The sequence below is a fragment of the Xiphophorus hellerii genome, chromosome 6, assembly GCF_003331165.1.
Source record: "Xiphophorus hellerii strain 12219 chromosome 6, Xiphophorus_hellerii-4.1, whole genome shotgun sequence".
In the NCBI taxonomy this organism is placed as follows: Eukaryota; Metazoa; Chordata; class Actinopteri; order Cyprinodontiformes; family Poeciliidae; genus Xiphophorus; species Xiphophorus hellerii.
In genome coordinates this window covers 977207-996361 of record NC_045677.1, presented here as the reverse complement: position 1 = coordinate 996361, position 19155 = coordinate 977207, and the positions used below count along the sequence as shown (strand labels likewise).

Genomic DNA, 19155 nt, shown 5'->3' with positions numbered 1-19155 from the left:
TACGTTACTGGCCAATGGTAGCAGTAGTAACAGTGGAGATGAGGATGATGAAAAACCTTTGATCACTGAGGTAAATGAAGATATTGAGGACATTGTTATGTTCTGTTATTGCATGAAAAAGACAGAAGGGGGAGCTCTGAATATGTATGTGACAAAATATGCTGTATGTGGAGCAGAAGAAGGGAACGCAAGAGAGTAAAGAGAGAACTGAAGCTGAACTATGTCTGATTCTGTTTATTTTCCACCATTTCAATATAGCAACACCACAACAGACATGAAATAATTGGAGATGCAGAACCTACAGAATGCAAACCTGTATGCATTCCAAAAAGGAAAATAAATTCTGGCCTTAACAGATCAGGAAGTGAAGACATTTCCAGTAATAAATATGTAATCAAGTCATACCTCAGATACCCAAGGTCAAGAATGTATTTATCATTATAGCCAGGTCTTCATCTTGACATGATACTAAGTGTTTTTTAAATTCTTGGAAAAGGTGAATCTTTTACATTTCAAGGAACCTGTAGCTTGTGTGCTAATAAATGAGGGTTCCATCCAGACACGCTCAAGAGTGCCAGTGCCATCCCATCACCGTTAAAACACAGACAGGTGTCTAAGACAGTGGTGTCCAAAGTTGGCCCTTGAGGGCCGGCATCCTGCATATTCTAGTTCTCTGCCTGGTGGTAACTTCCTCCTCAGCATTTCTCCTGAGGTCTTCCAATGAGCCACCATTTGATTCAGGTGTGTTGAACCAGGGAGAGAACTAACATATGCAGGATCCAAGTTCTCAACAAAAAAGACTTTGGACACCATTTGTCTAAGACACCCCATGATATCAGGCTGAGATCTGGAGAACACTGGCCCTGCCTCACTGCAACCAAATATCATGCAATGATCCAGCCTGCAGACAAAACTAAATACTTCTGCTTCCAATGTGCTGTTTGCAACCTGGGTGCTTTGTGTGTTTTCATACAAGATAGCCTTTATTTTTTAGAAGTCTGAAACTCAAGAGACAGTACTGTAATGTTACAAAAACAAACAAAAGAATGGCTGAAGTGTCATATTCAATGTTGTTAGTTTTATAAAATTATAAATGTCCATAATAAAATCATACTGCTTGAGAAGGAGCCAAAATAAGACTAAAATGAGACCAAGCAGTTGAATGAGCGTGACTGAATAAAGGGATCAGATAGTAGTGAACATTAGACTAGGATGAGAGTTGAATACAATGTTATATATTTATGCATTCTGTTAACTAATGTCAAAATATATTCACATTATAATATACAGCATTTCATTAGTTGAAAAGATGTAAGCACAAGTTGTCCACCTAAGTGGGCACTTGGACAAATCCTAGAAAAAAAAATACAAAATTTTTCCCACCTTATTTTTATGCCCTGAGAAAATCAACAACACTTTGGAAAAAAATCCTGACTTACAGGATTATAATTCATGTATGAAAGGGCTAAAGAAAGAGAGAAAAACTTTGATTTAACCCTGATGTTTCAACATAGTACTTGTCTGGCTGTATGTCTATGTTAAAATGACATTAATATCAGGTTTAGAAATTTCTACTATTATTTTGACCTAAATTACTGAGAAGTTATGAATGCATTAGATGTAACTTTTGATTGTAGAATTTTAGGTGTGGACCAAATGCTTTAGGTCTCCTTGTGTAATACTGTAGCATAAAGAAGATATCAGGTGCAAAGACAATGCTGAATGTATGTGATGCTAATATTTTGCTGGCCTAATTGACTGGATGCATTGTTATTAGTGCTATTTTTGAGAGATTTGCTTTGCATTCCAGTTTGTTTCAGCTGGATGATATTTGCATTTCACACAGTTTTAGTTCTTTAAATCAGTTTAAGCTAGGGGTGCACCGATTGATCATTGATCTTCCAAAATAAAGGACAGCACCGAAAGATTGGCCGGCTGATAAATTGGTACACTCCGTATATAAAGTTCAAACACACATTAGCAAGTATGTTTGGACATACAGTATGTAGTCCATGCTGCTGAGTAGCATTGATTATAGGACCCAGCATCATTGTGCCAAGGTACCAAAATAAGTTCTCACTGTTGCACTTGCATGACAAAAATAGTGTCATTTTCTTCTCAACATCTTGATGTTTGCCTTTTTTTGTTACAACACCGCTGATGAACTTTTTGAATCCCTGTGCCTATGAAACTGTTGTGTGATGGGTCAGAATTTTGTGAGTGTGTTTAGTCTCTGCCATGATTACTCTTGTAATCCACACATATGACAGCAAACCACGACGTACACTGCAGCACCAGGAGCTTTACAGGAGCTCTGCTTGATGTGTCTTGTTGACCTTGAAGGATGTGTGCGAAAACAAACGTCCCGCAATGACATGACTGCACATCAACTGTTCCACTGTGGCCCACAGTGGAACAGTTGCTTTTTCTGGTCAAACATGCTAATTTACTCTTAAGTTGCTTCTGGTCAAACTGTTTTAGATAGCTTTGAATTTTTGAAATGAGCAAAAAAGAAGCTTCATTCTAGTGAGTTTGCAGAACAAGAAAGAAATTCTTGTTGGAAAAATGGGAATTTCTGGTTTGACTGGGACTCTAACAGAGCACAATGAGGGCTTTTAAAACAACTTAAACTATTTAATGTTGGCAGTAGTGCTTGCAAATCAGCAACAGTGCTGTGCATGTTGCTGAGTTCAACACCTAAGTATTCTGAACTAAAGTCATAGTCTTAAGATGAATTGTTTTTCAAATGAAAAAAATTATAAAAATATGGATTATAACATCAGACTCCAAGTAGCATTTTTTATCATTTTGTTGCATGTGCAAGCTAGTTAATGAACATCTGTTTAATTTTTACCAGTTTGTTTTGCTCACATCAGTTGTACTTGAATGTGGCTAAGCTAAAGTAAATGCTCTCATTCCCTTACTTGTTTCAATTGTCTAAGCTTCTATCTCAGTGTAAAATGAGGTGGGGAATGTTCCTTTTTCAGAAAATTCTGAGGTAAATCAAAGAGAACATTACTTCTGTTATACCTAAACTGCACAAAGGCCAGAAAACAAAGTTAGAAAAGTTAGAAAGTTAGAAGAATCATGTGCTGATTCTTCATTCCTGTTTTTGTCTTTTTCTATTGATTGCAAACCCAACCAGAGACTCCCTGCCTGCTGCAAACTCCTGCATAACCACACGACAACTGTGCTGAAACAATATATCATAAAGATATGTGTTTTCTGTGTCAGCCTGAAGCACTCCTTTGCATAAGGACACACAGCCGCCATTAAGACCTTACCTTTGAAGCAGTCTATGACTGCATTTCTCAGTTTGCATCTTTCTTTAGACCACAAGACAGGGGTGCCCTCTTCAAGCATGGCATATAAAACCCTCATTGTTAAATTTATGCCCTCATAAATATAGTGTTTTCTCAGATGATCTGCCAGGTGTCACTGTTGTTGGTACTGTTGTCTGACAGCCACAGTGTCCTGAGTTAAAGTTCTGGTTTGGGGGTTTGGCTGGATGGAGTTAGCATGTTGTCATAGTGTATAGCTGAATTAGCTTATAACAGAAGCTAATTCACATCAGGGACAGGAGATGAATTAGCGTATGCTACAAACCTTTTAGAGCACGTCAAATGGTGACATTTATGACTGATATGTACACTGAGCCTTTTAAAATGAAGAATATCATTATTATACGTGGGTTCTCTTTAGGTTTCTTCCCACTATCCAAAAACAAGAGTAGAAGGTTAATTGGCCTTAGCAAGAGACTGAATTGTGTTGCTGTGTTCCACTGTGAGAGACAGATGACCTGTTCAGTATGTACTGGGCCCCTTGCTCAGTGACCCCTGAGTTGTTTTATGAGGTTTAAATTCAGTCAATCTGACGTCCAGCCCTTTTTCAGGATGTTGACTTTCCTTCAACCCTACGTAATGAAACTTCTGTCTTCAGCAGCTGTAAATGTCATTTCTGTGACATTTGCATTCTGCAAAACTTGACAAACCTGTTACATATACTGTAAGTTTTCCTTGTTCCATGGATATAATGCCTTTGAGATACCAAGTATATAAATCAGTGTGCATCACTTTGCCAAACAGACTAACAAAATTCACATGGTGGATGTTTTGATATTTTATTACAGGAATATCAGATAATTTGACTCATGCATGGTTTTGTGTCCATGCAATGCACAGATATTCTTTACTTAGTATATCTGCTGTATAAGTTTATCTTTTGTTTTTTCTAAGCACTGTCTTCTCTGACATTATATCATTTGCTCTCATTGTTATCTGCTTCTTTCTTTTTTTTTCCTTCTTTTGTGTGTTAACAGTGAAGGCGCTTGCAAACAGCCACACATCAATCAGCATAACCAACAACACCACAGGGCCTTGACCAATCTGGGCCTCCATGGATCCATCATGTCTGTCTTTTCATCCACCTCTTCATGCTTCCTTCTGCCACCTGCAGCCATCTTACATGTGTGGCTTTATGTTTTGTGTCTTACTTCTGCAAATGGCAAGATAAATGAACAGATGAGTATGTCACTGATAGTGTTATACTTCTAAGATATCTTCAGCGTAAAGTACACTAGTTCAAAACATGTCAAAATAAAAAGCAGAAAATATACTTAAACCATAGCCAACAGTGACATCAGCATTAAAATTGACTAGAACTAAAAATATTTTACAGATTTTTGGTTTTAAAAAAAATTGGATGTTACAGTTAAAGAAAATAAACATTTTAATTGTTCCAAACACTGGATTTTATTATGTTTGGTCAAGTTTTATTATTTTGTAATAACATAAAGGCCTATGTAAAATGCATGAATATCCTTTTGGTTTGTCTGAACTTGGTACCTTCTAGCTCTTGTCTTAGTGAGTTTGAAAGTAAGAATTTAAAAAGTTTATTTGAGATCAAAACAGCAAGGAATTGATGGACAGGGTTAAAGATCAGCAATCACTCAGTTGTAAAAATGAATCGGGAGAGCTGATGTTTATAAGTATTTACAGTCAGACATGCACAAAAAATAAAACTGCATTACAGCTTGATATATGTAATTATCCAGAAATCCCCACTTCCTTACTTTCTTATCCACTTCTGATTTCCTCTACCAGGAGAGGCGACTTCCACCTCCTGTGCCCAAAAAACCACACAAGGTTGTCCCCCACCACCACCCACCACTTGCCAGAGACCGTTCACTGGAGAGCTCAGAGAAGCAGCGGCAGGAGGCGAGAAAGAGGCTGATGGCTGCCAAGAGAGCAGCGTCAGTTCGCCAGAACTCAGCAACAGAGAGCGCTGACAGCATTGAGATTTACATTCCTGAAGCTCAGACAAGGTTATGAAGACATTAACATGGACATATTATGGTTGGCAAAAAGTACCCAGGTACACACACCCGACATAAAACAAAACATGTATGATTGTCCACACCAAGTTACAGTGGGACAAACTAATGTGAATATTTTAGTTATTGATTTTTTTCTGTAATTTTTCCATCTTCAGTTTTGATCTCATCAGTTATGTGTGTTGAAGTAGCAACAGAAGTTCTACAGGTCCGTTTTTTAACGAGCAATTTCTCTGTTGTGTGAATTGTAATAAAAAGGAACTTTTTTATAAGTTTAAGTTTACAGTAGGTGTAAACTTCTATAAGTTCATTTCCATTTCCAAAACTTCTATTTTAAAATCCAATACAGGGATGGGGCTAAATCAAATCACCTGTTATTCTTTACATGCTGGATTACGTTGTTGGAATACTTTCCCGTCTGACCTCACATACCAAACTGCTGACATAATTGGCTGCAACCTGCTGTTAGTAAGAAGTGCACAACCTTCCTTAACCCCACTGAAAATAAATGACCAGCTTCTGCAGCTCATGCTGTGAAACACCTAGTTCAACAGTTTAATATTGTAATTTGGTAATATTTAAATAAGAACAGTTTGACTTGTTTGGAAAAATAATATTTAAGCACCCTTAAGCTGTTATCTTAAAAGTTCTATTCATGTGGCCCTCTAGGATCTAGAGGCAGGCTAGATTTGGCCCCCAGGCCTTGAGTTTGACACATATGATCTAGAATAATTTTTTTAAATGGTATTAAGTGTTTAATTAAACAAATTAGAAGTTTTGCAATCAAGTAATGTTGTAATGTTGCTGAACTTTGACATGACCAGCAGCAACCTCAGATCTTAGGGCTGCCCCACAGAGTGCCTGAGGCATGATGGGAGCATCACTTCTTCTGCTTCTCTTCTTACCCTGATGCGCCCGTCACTCTGGAAAAGGGCAAATCTGGACTCATCAGATCACATGACCTTCTTCCATCGCTCTAGAGTCCAATCTTTATGCTCCCTTTCAGATTAAAGGCATTTTTTCCAGTTTGCCACTGATCACTGATAAGTGGTTTTCTTATGGTTGCTGCTGTTCATTCTCAATCACTGGAGTTCTCTTCACATTGTGTGGAAATGCCATTACTTATCCCAGAGTTTTGCTGTTGTTTTCCTCGATTTCATGTCACCAAGCGTTTTGCTGATCACCAATTCTGATCATTCAGGATTTTCTTTTTGACCACATTTCTTACCCACGTTCCCTACAATTGTTGATAATACCTTGGACAGTTCTCAACGTAATGGTTTCTGCATCACTTAGATGTTTTCTCTGCTTAATACCAAACAAACTAACACCTTTTCCATTAACACAGGATATGTTTTTTCACATGGTTTAAGAAATGAGAGACTAAGCATTACATCAGCTGATAATTACCCAAGCAGTAATTGCCCAGTAGGAGGTTTGTACCTATTTACAGGTTCCCACTTTTTTGGAGCATTGATTGAGTTGCTCAGATTGTGATACCACAGCTGTGAGAATAGTGGCAGGATTGTTCAATATGGCAAACTGTATTGTCTCATAAAAATATTCTAATAAAAATGGTAGAGTAGAGTAACTAACCCACTTGAGCTGTCAACAGTCCACTCTCACAAAAATACAAAATAGTTCACAAGAATTAATATTATGAGTCACTTAATAGACAACTGGTCTAATTTTTAAGATGTAACACACCTCTAGTTAAAGACCTGTAAAATGCACTCTTAAAGTTGAGTAGTAAATAGGCAAGGAAACAACTGGCTGTGGGTGATGATATTGCAGACAGCTGCACAAGGTCTCTGATGTCATCTAATGCTCAGTCAGTAGAATAGCACACTAATCTTGGGTTTATGGCCTAACTCACTTTTTTTCTGAGGCTACCTGACCTAACTAAGCAGGACAAATAAACAAACACCCCCACCTCCCCCGAAAAAGAAGCAAATGCCGTAATCTTTAACCCTTGTCCTTCCCCATCCATTTTCTTCTTACATTTGGGAAGCTGAAACACCTAGGTTCAATGCTACTTGACACTCGTCTGGCATTTGCAAAGCAACCAATTCACGAGCACCATTCATTTTCCTTGTTGCTGATTGACCCAAGGACGGTGATGATGAAGACTTTGACTATTATTTCCTCCAGTAATGCCAAGTCGGCTCCGCTGTGTTTATAAATACATGTTAAGACATAAGGGTTTCTTCTGGTTATTAATACAGTCCAATCCAAAACAACTTTTACTTTTCTGACTGTATGAACCTCATCCTCTGTGAAGAGAGCCCAGTCATGTTGTCTGCTCACTAGCAGACAGACATTGGAAGCATTTGGAAAAAATAGGATGGAATTTAATTGCTTAATCCAATAATTATTATGTTACCAAACCATAAAAGATTATGAATGGACCAGTTCATATAAACTAACTGTTTTGGTTTCTCCATATTTTTATGCTATTTTATTGTTGCAGCATAAATCATACAATTCTTCCTTAGTAAGACATAAACTTTGTCTTTTTTTCCATCAAACAAGTTCAAGTATTTTGTTCCAAAGAAACTAGTCCCAGTTGGGTCTAGAAAACCACTGTCAAGAAGCAGTTTGGTTATATCCAGCTCACAGCTACGTTATCATGTCAGTAACACATGTTTGATGATAATCTGTGAGAAACATGGTACAGACTGACTCCCTGCCCGCCTGTGTAGTGGAGGTGAACTTTCTTTTTAGCAACTTTTAACTCTCCTGTTTCCTAAACATCAAAGTGTTATGTTGATACACTACTTTGCCAAAGTATTCATACCCATTCCACATATTCTCAATTTTAAAGTCTTGCCACAAAGTTTCCGTTGAGTTTACAGGTCTGGACTTTGTGCCATTTCAGCACAAACATATTCTTGGATCTAACGATTCAGTTCTGTTCAGGTTGTATGTGTAAGACTGATTCTACTCGAAAGTGAAACTCTGCCCCATTCTTTCTTTTTTTTGCCAACTTCATCCATCTTTGCATCAACTCTGAGCATTTATCAGGATGAACAAAAGCAACTCAACAAAGTGATGCTGTGACCATGTTTCTTTGTGGGGATTTGGGGATGGACCACATCTTTGTGGTACCGTGTTGGTGAAAGATTTTGGTCTGATCTGACCAGGACACCTTCTTCCAAATGATTACTGTGTTCCCTGCATGGCTTGTGACATATGGATTTTTTAAGCAATAGCTGTCTTCTTGCCACTCTCCTGTAGATGTCACATTAGCAGAATCCACATCAAATTGTTTTTCCCTGTACAGATTCTTTTACCTAAGAAGCTGGAGCTCCTCCAGAATCAGTTACACACATGTCCAGACTCTGGTTACTCATTAGGAAACTTCTGGAGGCAATTTGCACTGAATTTTATTTTTGAGACGTCCATGTAGAGGGAAAATATAAAATTATTAGAGTATGTTCAAATTGGATAGGTCACAATGTAATAAAAAAAATTGTGCTTATAACTAAATCTGAAAATGTTCAGGAGGTCTGAGTGTGCTTGCAAGGTGCTTTATGTCAGCCTAGAGTTATTTTCGCATTTTATCATCATCATAACCATATTTTTATTCTAGACACATGAAAAGGTCCCTAATAAAGACATAACACAAACACATACAACAGATAAAAAAAGATAGTAGGTTCTAAAAGAAGTACACAGCACATAATATTGTTCACTGAGTCACAAATAAATAATGCCAGTGGTTCCACAATCTTGAGGCAAATCTAACTGTACACAGTGAAGGGTTTACTAAAATTCAAATTATATTACGTTCATATATACATTTTTTATACTGTAAGTTGTAATTCCCCTGTGAACCAGTTTACACTATGTAATAATAATATTATTAATAATAATAATAATAATAATGATATATAAGCCTCTTGAATTACTTTTACTTTGTAAGAGTATTTCAAATACTACTAGGAACAATTGTAATAACTTTGAGGTAACTGTGGAATTATAAATGTTTAAACTGCCTCTAAATGTGAATTTCATTTATTTGTCAAGGGACAGTGTAATCCATATTATATAATGTAAATGTGCCAGAGTGAGAAAATGAGAATATTGTGAAAATGTTGAACATAGCTTCCAATGTTGAACTTTTTGACAGTATTTTTCATTTCTGAGACACTTAATATATATGCCGTATTCATCAAAATTGCAAAAAAATATCTTGAAATACTTCACTCTGTGTAATGAATCTATGAAACAGATAGATTTCACTTTCTGAAAGGAGTGGAAAAAGTAACTTATTTCACTATATCCTAGTATTTAAAAAAAAACGTATTTATCCAAAATCTGCAAAATAAAAAGTACTGCAAACCAAGTACCATAAGTCAGAATGTCTTGTTCAAGAGTGGATAAGCACTGGATCAGTTCTAATGTCTATTTTTCAGTCTTCTACTAACATTCTTAAGGAGGTGACAATCTTACAAACATTAGACAAATATATTTGCACACAATCAAAAAGCTAGATCAGATTATAGGGTACATATACATATACATATACATATGATGAGTTCGAGAACTTAGGTTAGCTCTTTCATGTCTTTAGATTTTAGCAATCTAAAGACAGATTCTGGAAAAAGCAACTTTGATCATTTCCTTTGCTGCCCATATGAACAGTTCTTCAGAACTTAATGAATCAACCAACTTCAACCCAGTTTTTAAATTAGTTTCTAGTTACTTGGCAAACTGAGATGTATTTTTATAGTCCTGAGCATTACTCTTCTTTTACAACCCATTTCAGTTTTAAAGCTTCCCATGTCCAACATTGCACAAATAGTTTCATTGAAGTAAAAAAATATTTATAACTTCCTTGTACAGAATAGAAAGCCATCAGTTAAGGAGCAAGGTGCTAATAGAATCCTAATGGTGAATGGGGGAACATAGAAAAGCTGAATTCTCGTATCACCACCAGCTTTAATATTTTTTAGCAGATTTTCTCTTTTGAAACCTGCTGACTTGTGCCGTACAAAATCATTTGGACTAAACACAAACCATTGTTAATCCCATGGTATTGCCAAAATGTTGCACACATCTTTCTGATAATCTCTTTGTTCGCTAGACAGATCAAGATTAAAACAAGTCTTGTGATGGCTGAAATGGGAGAGAGTAATCTACTCTTAAACCTGGCAGATCTTAAACAGATAAGATCTGCCTGGGATTTTGGCAGCAGTACTACCTTTTGTTTCTTCTCACACCAGAAGAACAGTGTGGCAATTTATTATGAATAAACACTAGATGTTAACTACAGAACCTGCAGATAACTCTCACGAAAGACTCAGGTCAGAAGAAGCACTTTGACTTCAACCTTGTGCTGTTAAACTTATCAATATTAACAAGACAACAATACAAAACTAGAGATCAGTTTTATCTTTTGATAATTGCTAAATCCTGTCCTCATAGTTATTATTTTTAGCAGAAGCAGATTCAGTGAAAAATATGCCATTTCAAATAATCATTACTTTTCCATCTACTCTGGTTTTTCAGGGTTACATTTCTTTATTCTATTTGAGGTTCTTTGTCTAAAAAGAGAAGAAAGCAAACTGTTTTATTTTGATTCAGGTTTCTTTCTCTTGAAGGACAAAAGAGTACAGCAGCAGTTCTAGGTAGAGATTCTATATCGAACCATAAAAAAAAACATTTTTATAAGAATGTATTTTTATTATAACTAGTGCTTGTGGGATCTTCCTTATGGAAAAAAATAACATCATATATCAACTTATCCTTTCATTTTCCAAAGTCTTGGAGTTCAGAATGATGCCAGCAGGAATCATGACACCGAGGGAGAGGTGTGTAATGAACTGTGTAGAGTTGGAAAAGAATGTTAATTAAAGCAGATACTAATTATTTAAAGTAAAATACGGAAATATTCTAGACGAGATGATTGGATGAGCATTTAGAATGAAGAGGATTTTTGTCCCTTCTGCAGCTATAGCTTCAAAGCCCCAACAGCCCTTTCACATTGATTTAGAGGAAATATGCAACATACTATTGACCTTGTCATAAGGCTACTCTGACATGTTTGTGGAACTCATCTGCGGATGTTCTCATCAGAGAGCTGAAGTATGATTAACAGACGTTCTAAATCCATCTGAGCTCATCCATGTTGTGGAGGTTTATGAACCGAGCAAAGAACAACCAGTTTCAGCGGAAACAATCACTCCTCTCACCGCCGACTTAACCACTAATGAAAGCTGCTTGGAACTGACCAACAGCTGTTCGACATGCAACAGAACGCCTGTGTGCCGTTTTTCCATTGTATTTTCCGCGGGTGAGGATTAAAGGGTCTAAGGGACGTCAAATAAAACTTCTGAATCCCTAACAGAGATGAAAATAACATGTCGGTGATGGCAGGAATTTACATTTATTTTTTTGTGAAGAATATTCATATCTGTATGTGTGGGAGGGGGTGGGAGGCTTTTGTACAACATCTTATTACCTCTGTGTTTAAACAATGGTAACAGTAACCATGTTTTGAGCCATATTCAATAAGAAATACTCTTCTTATCAAGAAGAAAGGGCCACACCTTGGAAATAACTATGTTAATACATTGTACCCCTTGTAGCAAGACTTCTTTGGAGTTTGTAAAATTTGGAATTTTAAAAACACCAACCTGATTTGCACTGTTTCAGTCTGTGAAAGCTGATCAGATCATATTTAAATGAAATAATGGCCTCCTAATTGGAGGCATTAGATACATTATGAGGCAAGATATCAGACCCTGAAAGTAAAAACTGTTAATTATTAAAAATATGTAAAACAAAATCAGTGCTACAAATTTGAAAGGAAAAAAACTTAGCAGTTTGCATCTAAAATAGAAACACCTCATTGCAACATGTCACACCATTCAGGATGACATCACACTAGAGTTAGAATTTTGTTTTCCAGATATAGTTGTATCTAAAATGGGTTTTAGTACTCAAAAACCATCCATCCATCCATCAATTGATCCATCCATCCATCCATCCATCCATCCATCCATCCAGGAAGAACAAGCTAACTCCAATTGGAAAGGGGCCAACTGGAACTCAAATCCAGGACGTTCTTGCTATGATTCAATCAGAAATGTAGTTAATTTTTAAATTAAAAACTCAATATTCCTAAAGACAGACATATTGGAATAAATCCTATAAATAAAAAATGTTTCCAATCACCCTTCCTTCATGAGAAAATTCTCAGTGGGCTGCTTCTGTCTCCGTGTATGCAGACCGGCTCCACAGACATGGCTACTCCAGAGCAGATCATAAGCTGAGAAAGTGTTGCCATGGTGATACAGCTGAGTTCAGATAGAGCCAAATAAACGAAGGCAAAGGAAAGTAGAAACTGTGTGAAACCTGCACATACAAAGAAAAACACAAGCAAAAAATGAATCAGTCTGAACAGATCAACTGAAATGAACTGAGCAGAGATCAGAACCTCACAGCTGAAAACTGCACAAAAACAAACAGAACCAAAATCCACAACTGTTTGGAAACATGCAAGACTTCTATGTGTTTGCACAGGGGCGTGCTCTCTTTTCTTGTGAATATGGGGGAATTTTACTGCCATAATTTGAGAGCACACATTTTCAGTTTGAAAGCAGGACTTATGTCTTTCTTCTCAAAACTTGTAATGCTTGTAGAGTTGTAGTAATCCAGACCACTTTTTGATTGTCTCGGTCTCGGGCGTTGAGGACTCTGGATTTTATTTCAAGATCGGTCAAGATCACAACTGCAGAAATTTCACTAAAAAGCATATTGTCGGTATGCAAAACATACAGATTAAAATCCAAGCAATAAGTTGACTTACATATTATGTGTTTCTACTACTGCTGTCACACATCGCCTTCTCTTTTCACTCGCATGCGACGCTCCAAGACATGCGCAGTGTTTGTCTCTGAGTGGCAGATGTCTGCCTAATCGTCAGTAATAGAATCCCGGTTTATAAATCATAAGATATGGTGACATGTAAATTCAGCAGCGCTTCACTTTCATAGACGGTGGGGAGTACGTCCAACTTTTGAATTATTGTGTGGAAGTGTTGACTGACGTGTCACTTATATGTGACAACGCTGAGACCAAAGTCTGCAATATAGTGATGTGACATTCACGAATAATCTGATTGTTCTGAACGGCTCTTTACAGAAAGATAGGACTGGAACCTCACTGAGAGCCGTTCTTTGTTCTTGTAGTGTTCTGTGTACACTGCAGTAGCTATTATTATCTTATTTAATTATATACACTGATATTTATTTAATTAGTGAATAAATAAAACACAAGAATGAAAGAGAATGCAGAACATGCTCTTTGATTGTTTTCGTCACCTGTCATGGTGGCAGACATTACAACACTGTGCTGCCTGGCAGCGGGAGGGAGGGTGCACGCCTTCTGCTTGCTTACTTCTTGCTTATCGCTCCTTGGACAGTGTTCATAGTTGAGTTCATACTTTACCGTTAGGGCATTGACTTAATTGCTATGTATAATGGAGCAGACAGTGGTGGTTTCTGACATGGACAATATGGGCAAACAGATTGTGGATTGTGGCACAGAGATGGAAGCAAAGCAGAATGAAGAGTTTGAATTGATAATGATATTGGCAGCTAAATTGTCGTTGCGGGACCTAAATAGGATCCCTCCCACCCCCACGAACTGACGCTGTTGTCACGGTTGCTTAGTGACGGTTGCTACGCAGCCGCAGTGAGCTGCTATCAACCCGCGTCTTTTTAAAATGTCCACCCGATACTACACCATCCTTAGAAATAAAACCTCTGGCAAAAATACAGACGTGAGTAAGAAGATGCAGGCTAAACAATTACAGTGAAGTTTAATAGGGGCATTTAAAAAAATGTGTCGGCGATATTCAGGGCGCACAGTGGGTTGTTTGATATCAGACAGAATGGATCAGGAGAGGAACCGCAGACCCGTCAGAACCTAAAGAACCAGACATCAGCCTCTACATCCCTCAGTCATTTCCTGAGACCAAAAAATAATATAAATGGCGATTAAAAGAACAAATCATACAAATAGATTATAGATAAATAAATATTGTGAAGAGAAAATAACATATTTGTTCAACATTAAAAACGTTTGTTAGGATTCTGTAGGAAAAATGTTGATATTTTTTTATAAATACAGTGTTTTGTGGTCAATATTATTTCACCATTTTATTAATGTGGGTTGCCAGTTTGGATCAAGCTTCCTATCAAGCTATAAGAATGATAGAAAACATGCTAACAAAAAACCTCAGACCTGCAGCCCATAGGCGGTTCTAGACACAGACTAACAGAAGCGGCTCTTTGGCTCACTTATATATTAAATTATGAAATACTGCCCTGTTTATTGTTTCATTCTTTTTTAATTAATTTATTCACATATATGTATATTTATTATTATTGATACTTTAATTAAAGATGAGTTGTACAAGTTTATGTTATTGGGGCAGGGGCGGAGGTGTGGGGGGTGCCGATGACATGTTCGTATACACCTCAGAAAGTATGCAGTTGCGCCCCTGGTCTCGGGTTAGGTGCTCTTGATTACAACATTAAATGCTTGTACTCAAAACTTCTGCTCTCTTTCAAATATTGACTGTGCTTTCTCAAACCTTTCTCCTCACTCTCAAAACTTGTCTCTGCTTGAATCAAATCTCTCTGTTCACTTGCCAATGATTTTCTACTCACGCTTGGAACAAAAAAGTACAGTCGCCTGCAAACTCTCAGTCAATAGAACGAAAGTGTTATACTTGGTGAGTTTGTTTCCTTCCATTGGGTTAGCTTGTGTGGCTACTAAATATCCACCAGTAGTGAGCTACTGTTCAATTGCTAACAGCCTCCTGATGTTAGGCAGGAGTTTTGAGATGAAAAACATGAAATCCTACTTCCAGCATGAAAATGTGTGCTCTCGACTTGTGGCAGTAAACTTCCTCCAAATTTGAACTCCAACCAATGTGTAATTGAGCTCTTTGGCCATGTGTGGCTCTTTTTTCCTCAGGAAGAGATGGGAAATATAGTCTATAAAACCAGGATAAACAAATCCATATATGAAACTGTGTGTATGTGTATGTGAGAAAGAGAGTAAAGAGTTAGAGATTTTGTAACAATTATTATAATACAAATTTGTATATATGACTGTTTGTGTGTGTGTGTGCATTGTGTGTGTGAGGTCTCTATGAAGTGCTTCCTGGGTTTCCTGTTTTCTATGTTGGGCCTTTCTTTAATTTAATCCTGTAGCCAGATACAGTCATTTTGTATATGAACTTGTACCTGCGAGACATTTCTTGTGTTTGTACAGAAAAATGAGGGTGTTTCATGATGCATGCAGACCCCATATTAGTACCTATACAGCTATATCTAATTTGAAAACTTGTATTTGCTTTATTTATGCTCTTATTGATTGATTGATTTTCTAAACAATGAGATTCTGTTAAAGTGATTTGTCCAGATCTTCTTATCTTACAATGTAGTGAAAAGAGATGATTATATGTCCTTAACTATTACTGGCCCTATAATAATAAACTTTAAATTCCTTCTCTATGACTCGTTTCTATGCAAGTGGTAAATGTTGTCATTGCTGTGGGGAAAAAGTGTATTTTTCTGCAGTATTGTAAATGTTCAGATCATTTTTCATACAATTAATCAACCTGCTTTATGAGATCAAACAGGCCTGTTTCTGGGAGAAATACTCAGAGCACATGAGGACCATATCCTACTATTTGGTGAGATTGTTTTTATTAGCTTAGCCTCAGTACCACTGTTGAGGAAAAATGATTATTTTTAGTGCTTAATACAGTTAATCTTACGGCATGTGTAAAAGGTATATTGAACACTCTTATTTTGAACAAATTTCTTAATTTTGAACAGGTTTGTGTTAAGGATTTAAAATTAAACCAGATGGGCAAGCATTCGGACAACAGGAACCAAATGCAGATCTCTCAATGGGCCTCCTGCTGTGTTGTCAGAGGGCAGGAGGCCATAAAATTAGCATCTACTGCAGGGCAATATCACTTGAGCCTGGAGGAGATAACGGGAGAGACTTCGGATTTCACAGGTATCTGTGAAATCTTATCTCATGTTTTTTCTTTGCCCAAATGACCGTAGAATCCAGGAGGCCAGGACGCAGCTGTTGGCTCTTTTGTTCTACTAGAGAGCAAATGGCCTTTGATCTTTGGTGTAAATTAGGGAGAGTTTCTAAGTTTCTCTGAGTGTCCAAGGTAGCTTCCAGTTGGTCAACTGGAGGTACGCCTTAATTGAATATATTAAAAAGGAAAGACACACCTTCAGTATAAGACTTCGTGCACAGGAGTAAAAATTCAGAGAGCTGCCACTATTTTGCTTTTTTGCATCGGCTCTCTCCAAAGACGCGTCTTTGTTTTTGTCTGTGTTTGTCTGTCTTTGTTTGTCTCAGGTAAAGAATGCATATCTCTGTTCCTCTGCAGTTTTGTTGTTAATTCATACGTTGCTTTGTATGGGATTAAACTCTGTAATTCTGTGACGTCAACACGCATTGTTGTTTTTCCTTGTGGCCGCACGTTGCCCGCTGAGAGTACCCGGGAGTTTAAGGAAGAGAGAGCCAAACTTTTTTCCAAAGTTAATTTATAAATTATTCTTCCTTAATACCACCCATCCTCATCCTCATACTATGAAATAAATTAGCTAGAAATGACTGGATGGAATATATTAGGCTTGCAGAAAAAAAACAAAAAACGTTACTTTTTTTATTCTATTCATTTGATTTATAGCAAATACCATATCAAAAGAAAAGCTGATCACATCTGTGATGGTTTCTGATTTATGCGAAATAAGCATGAGATTTTGAAGAGGATTTAGTTATTAAGATCATTATTTTAATTAGATTAATAATCCTTCATTTATTCTTTGTTTAGATTTTGATGTTTAGTTTGACTTGTTTTATCATGATATGGTCTAATGAAGTGTTGCCAATTTGGTATAAAACCAGTAAGATTTAAGATCATCGAGACAGATGTCAGAAAACTAAGATTTTAAACAATAAAATTACCAAAAGGACTTGGAACCAGCTGCTGCTGCTGTTTTCTTTTCACCTGTTTTGACCCTTTGACCACACCACCTCACAGATCCTTGAGTGTAGTAGCTCCAACATTCCCTCCTTGTGAAGCTCATTCAAATTCTGAAAAGATTATTCTTGACAATCCTCTGAAGACTGTGGTTTTTCCTTGCTGCTGTGTCTTTTCATTCCACACTTTTCCCCTGTCACTTTCTATGACTATGCTTGGATGCAACACTGTGAACAACCAGCTTCTTCAGCATTGACCTGCTGTGTCTTCCCCTCCTTGTGGACGGTGCCCATGTCTTCTGGCCGTCTGTCCAGTCATTGTGTAGCCGACTGACCCAGAGTAAGAGAGCGTTCAGACGCAATCTCACACAGATCATGATAAGTGGCTATCATGAACTGTGCACGATCACAACCAAAATCACAAGAAATAAAGGCTTGAAATATTGCACTGTGTGTAATGAATCTGTATAGTATGAGTTTCACTATCTAAAAGGAGGAACAAATGTACTTTTTCACTATATTCTAACGTGTTGAGGTGTACGATCAGGCTGAAAACCAAGGGCGTAAATCCCATCTCATTATTGGGGGGGACCATAAACAGAAAAATTTCTTAAGACCAATTTTGGGAGGTCAGCGAAGTTTCAATGAAATTTAACGTTAAATGTGGTTTCAAAGTTTTCAAACCACATTCAAGCTGCAGGACCAAAAATGACTAGTAATGCACATCAAACATGTTTTATTCTCAGTAAGCAACCTGCAGAGAAGTAAAACTAAAATTCAAATTTTGCTTCTATATGAGTTTTGTTCAGTCTGACTGATCTAATCTCTGCTACACCTTTATAAAAATGTAAGGTTCTAAATAAAAAAAGCTTTAATGAGTAACTGCTCTTAATAAAATTCCTCATAAACACTGATGTATTGTAATGGCTCCCAATAGAAGTTATGGACTGTTTAAATTATAACTTGTTAAGTTGCTTTATCTTTAAGCCTTTTTTAATTTTGTCATGTCCTGGATGACTGACAGCCAACAAGTAGATAGAAATGAATATCTGGGGGGTATTATAACTTAAAAGTAACATTTGAAGCACCAGGGTTTATATAGAAAAGTATTCAGATTTTATTTAGTGGTTTTAGAGGCTCTACATTGAAGACAGTGATGAGTAAAAGCACAGCTTTCTTTTTTTTCTATCTGTTCTCGGCTCCCACACACAGAGCTGGGTCCACTTGCTCAGCCCGTCCTTCCCGCTTCAAACTCTTGTAATTAACTAAAAGTTAAAGAGTTAAATATGAATGAGATGTTTGCTACCTTTGACCAAAAAGCTTAGGTCTATGAAAGCAGTGTAGCAGTTTTGCTAATGAGGCAGCTTATCAAGATTCAGCCAAAGTAAGAAAATAACGAACTGCAGTCTGATCTTTATTGTTAATGTGTTTCTTCTTATTGAGCAGTGAAAGTAAATAAAAGGTGTTACATGTCTTTTGCTTTAAGTATTTACTTACTGGAGGGTTTTATGTTTGTGCTAACAGCTAACAGCTAGCTCTTCACTTCAGCAGCTCTGCTGAGCCTGTACCATTCAGTGCTGCTGTTGTTCCTTCTACACTTTGGACTGAACCATTGTTCTGACAATGGTAGGGGGGACCTAAACATTAATTCTTATTTTTTTCTGAGATAAATGGCAGATTTATTTCGTTCTTTGTTTCTTTTGCCTTTTCCTGTTGATATTATAAATGATATATGAATGCAAATGTTTCTTCAATTATTTTTTGGGGGGGACAATTCTAGACTTTTCCAA

General features: G+C 37.0%; 1 protein-coding gene and 1 long non-coding RNA gene across 3 annotated transcripts in view; one reads left to right on the top strand and one right to left on the bottom strand.

Annotated features, from left to right (window-relative positions):
• The window catches only part of dlgap1a (discs, large (Drosophila) homolog-associated protein 1a), a 99062-nt gene extending 84700 nt beyond the window's left edge, over positions 1-14362 (top strand). For both annotated transcript variants that reach the window (XM_032565345.1, XM_032565346.1), the window contains exon 16: positions 5103-14362. In XM_032565345.1, the coding sequence (XP_032421236.1) occupies positions 5103-5330 (228 nt within the window). In that variant the 3' untranslated portion in view covers positions 5331-14362. The remainder of the gene's footprint in view (positions 1-5102) is intronic.
• On the bottom strand, positions 9632-18093 carry LOC116721553 (uncharacterized). Its single transcript, XR_004339625.1, has 2 exons — positions 16954-18093; positions 9632-16084 (listed from the first exon to the last, which is right to left on the bottom strand). It is a non-coding gene; the product is annotated as an uncharacterized LOC116721553 (long non-coding RNA).
• Positions 18094-19155: the final 1062 nt, after the last annotated feature.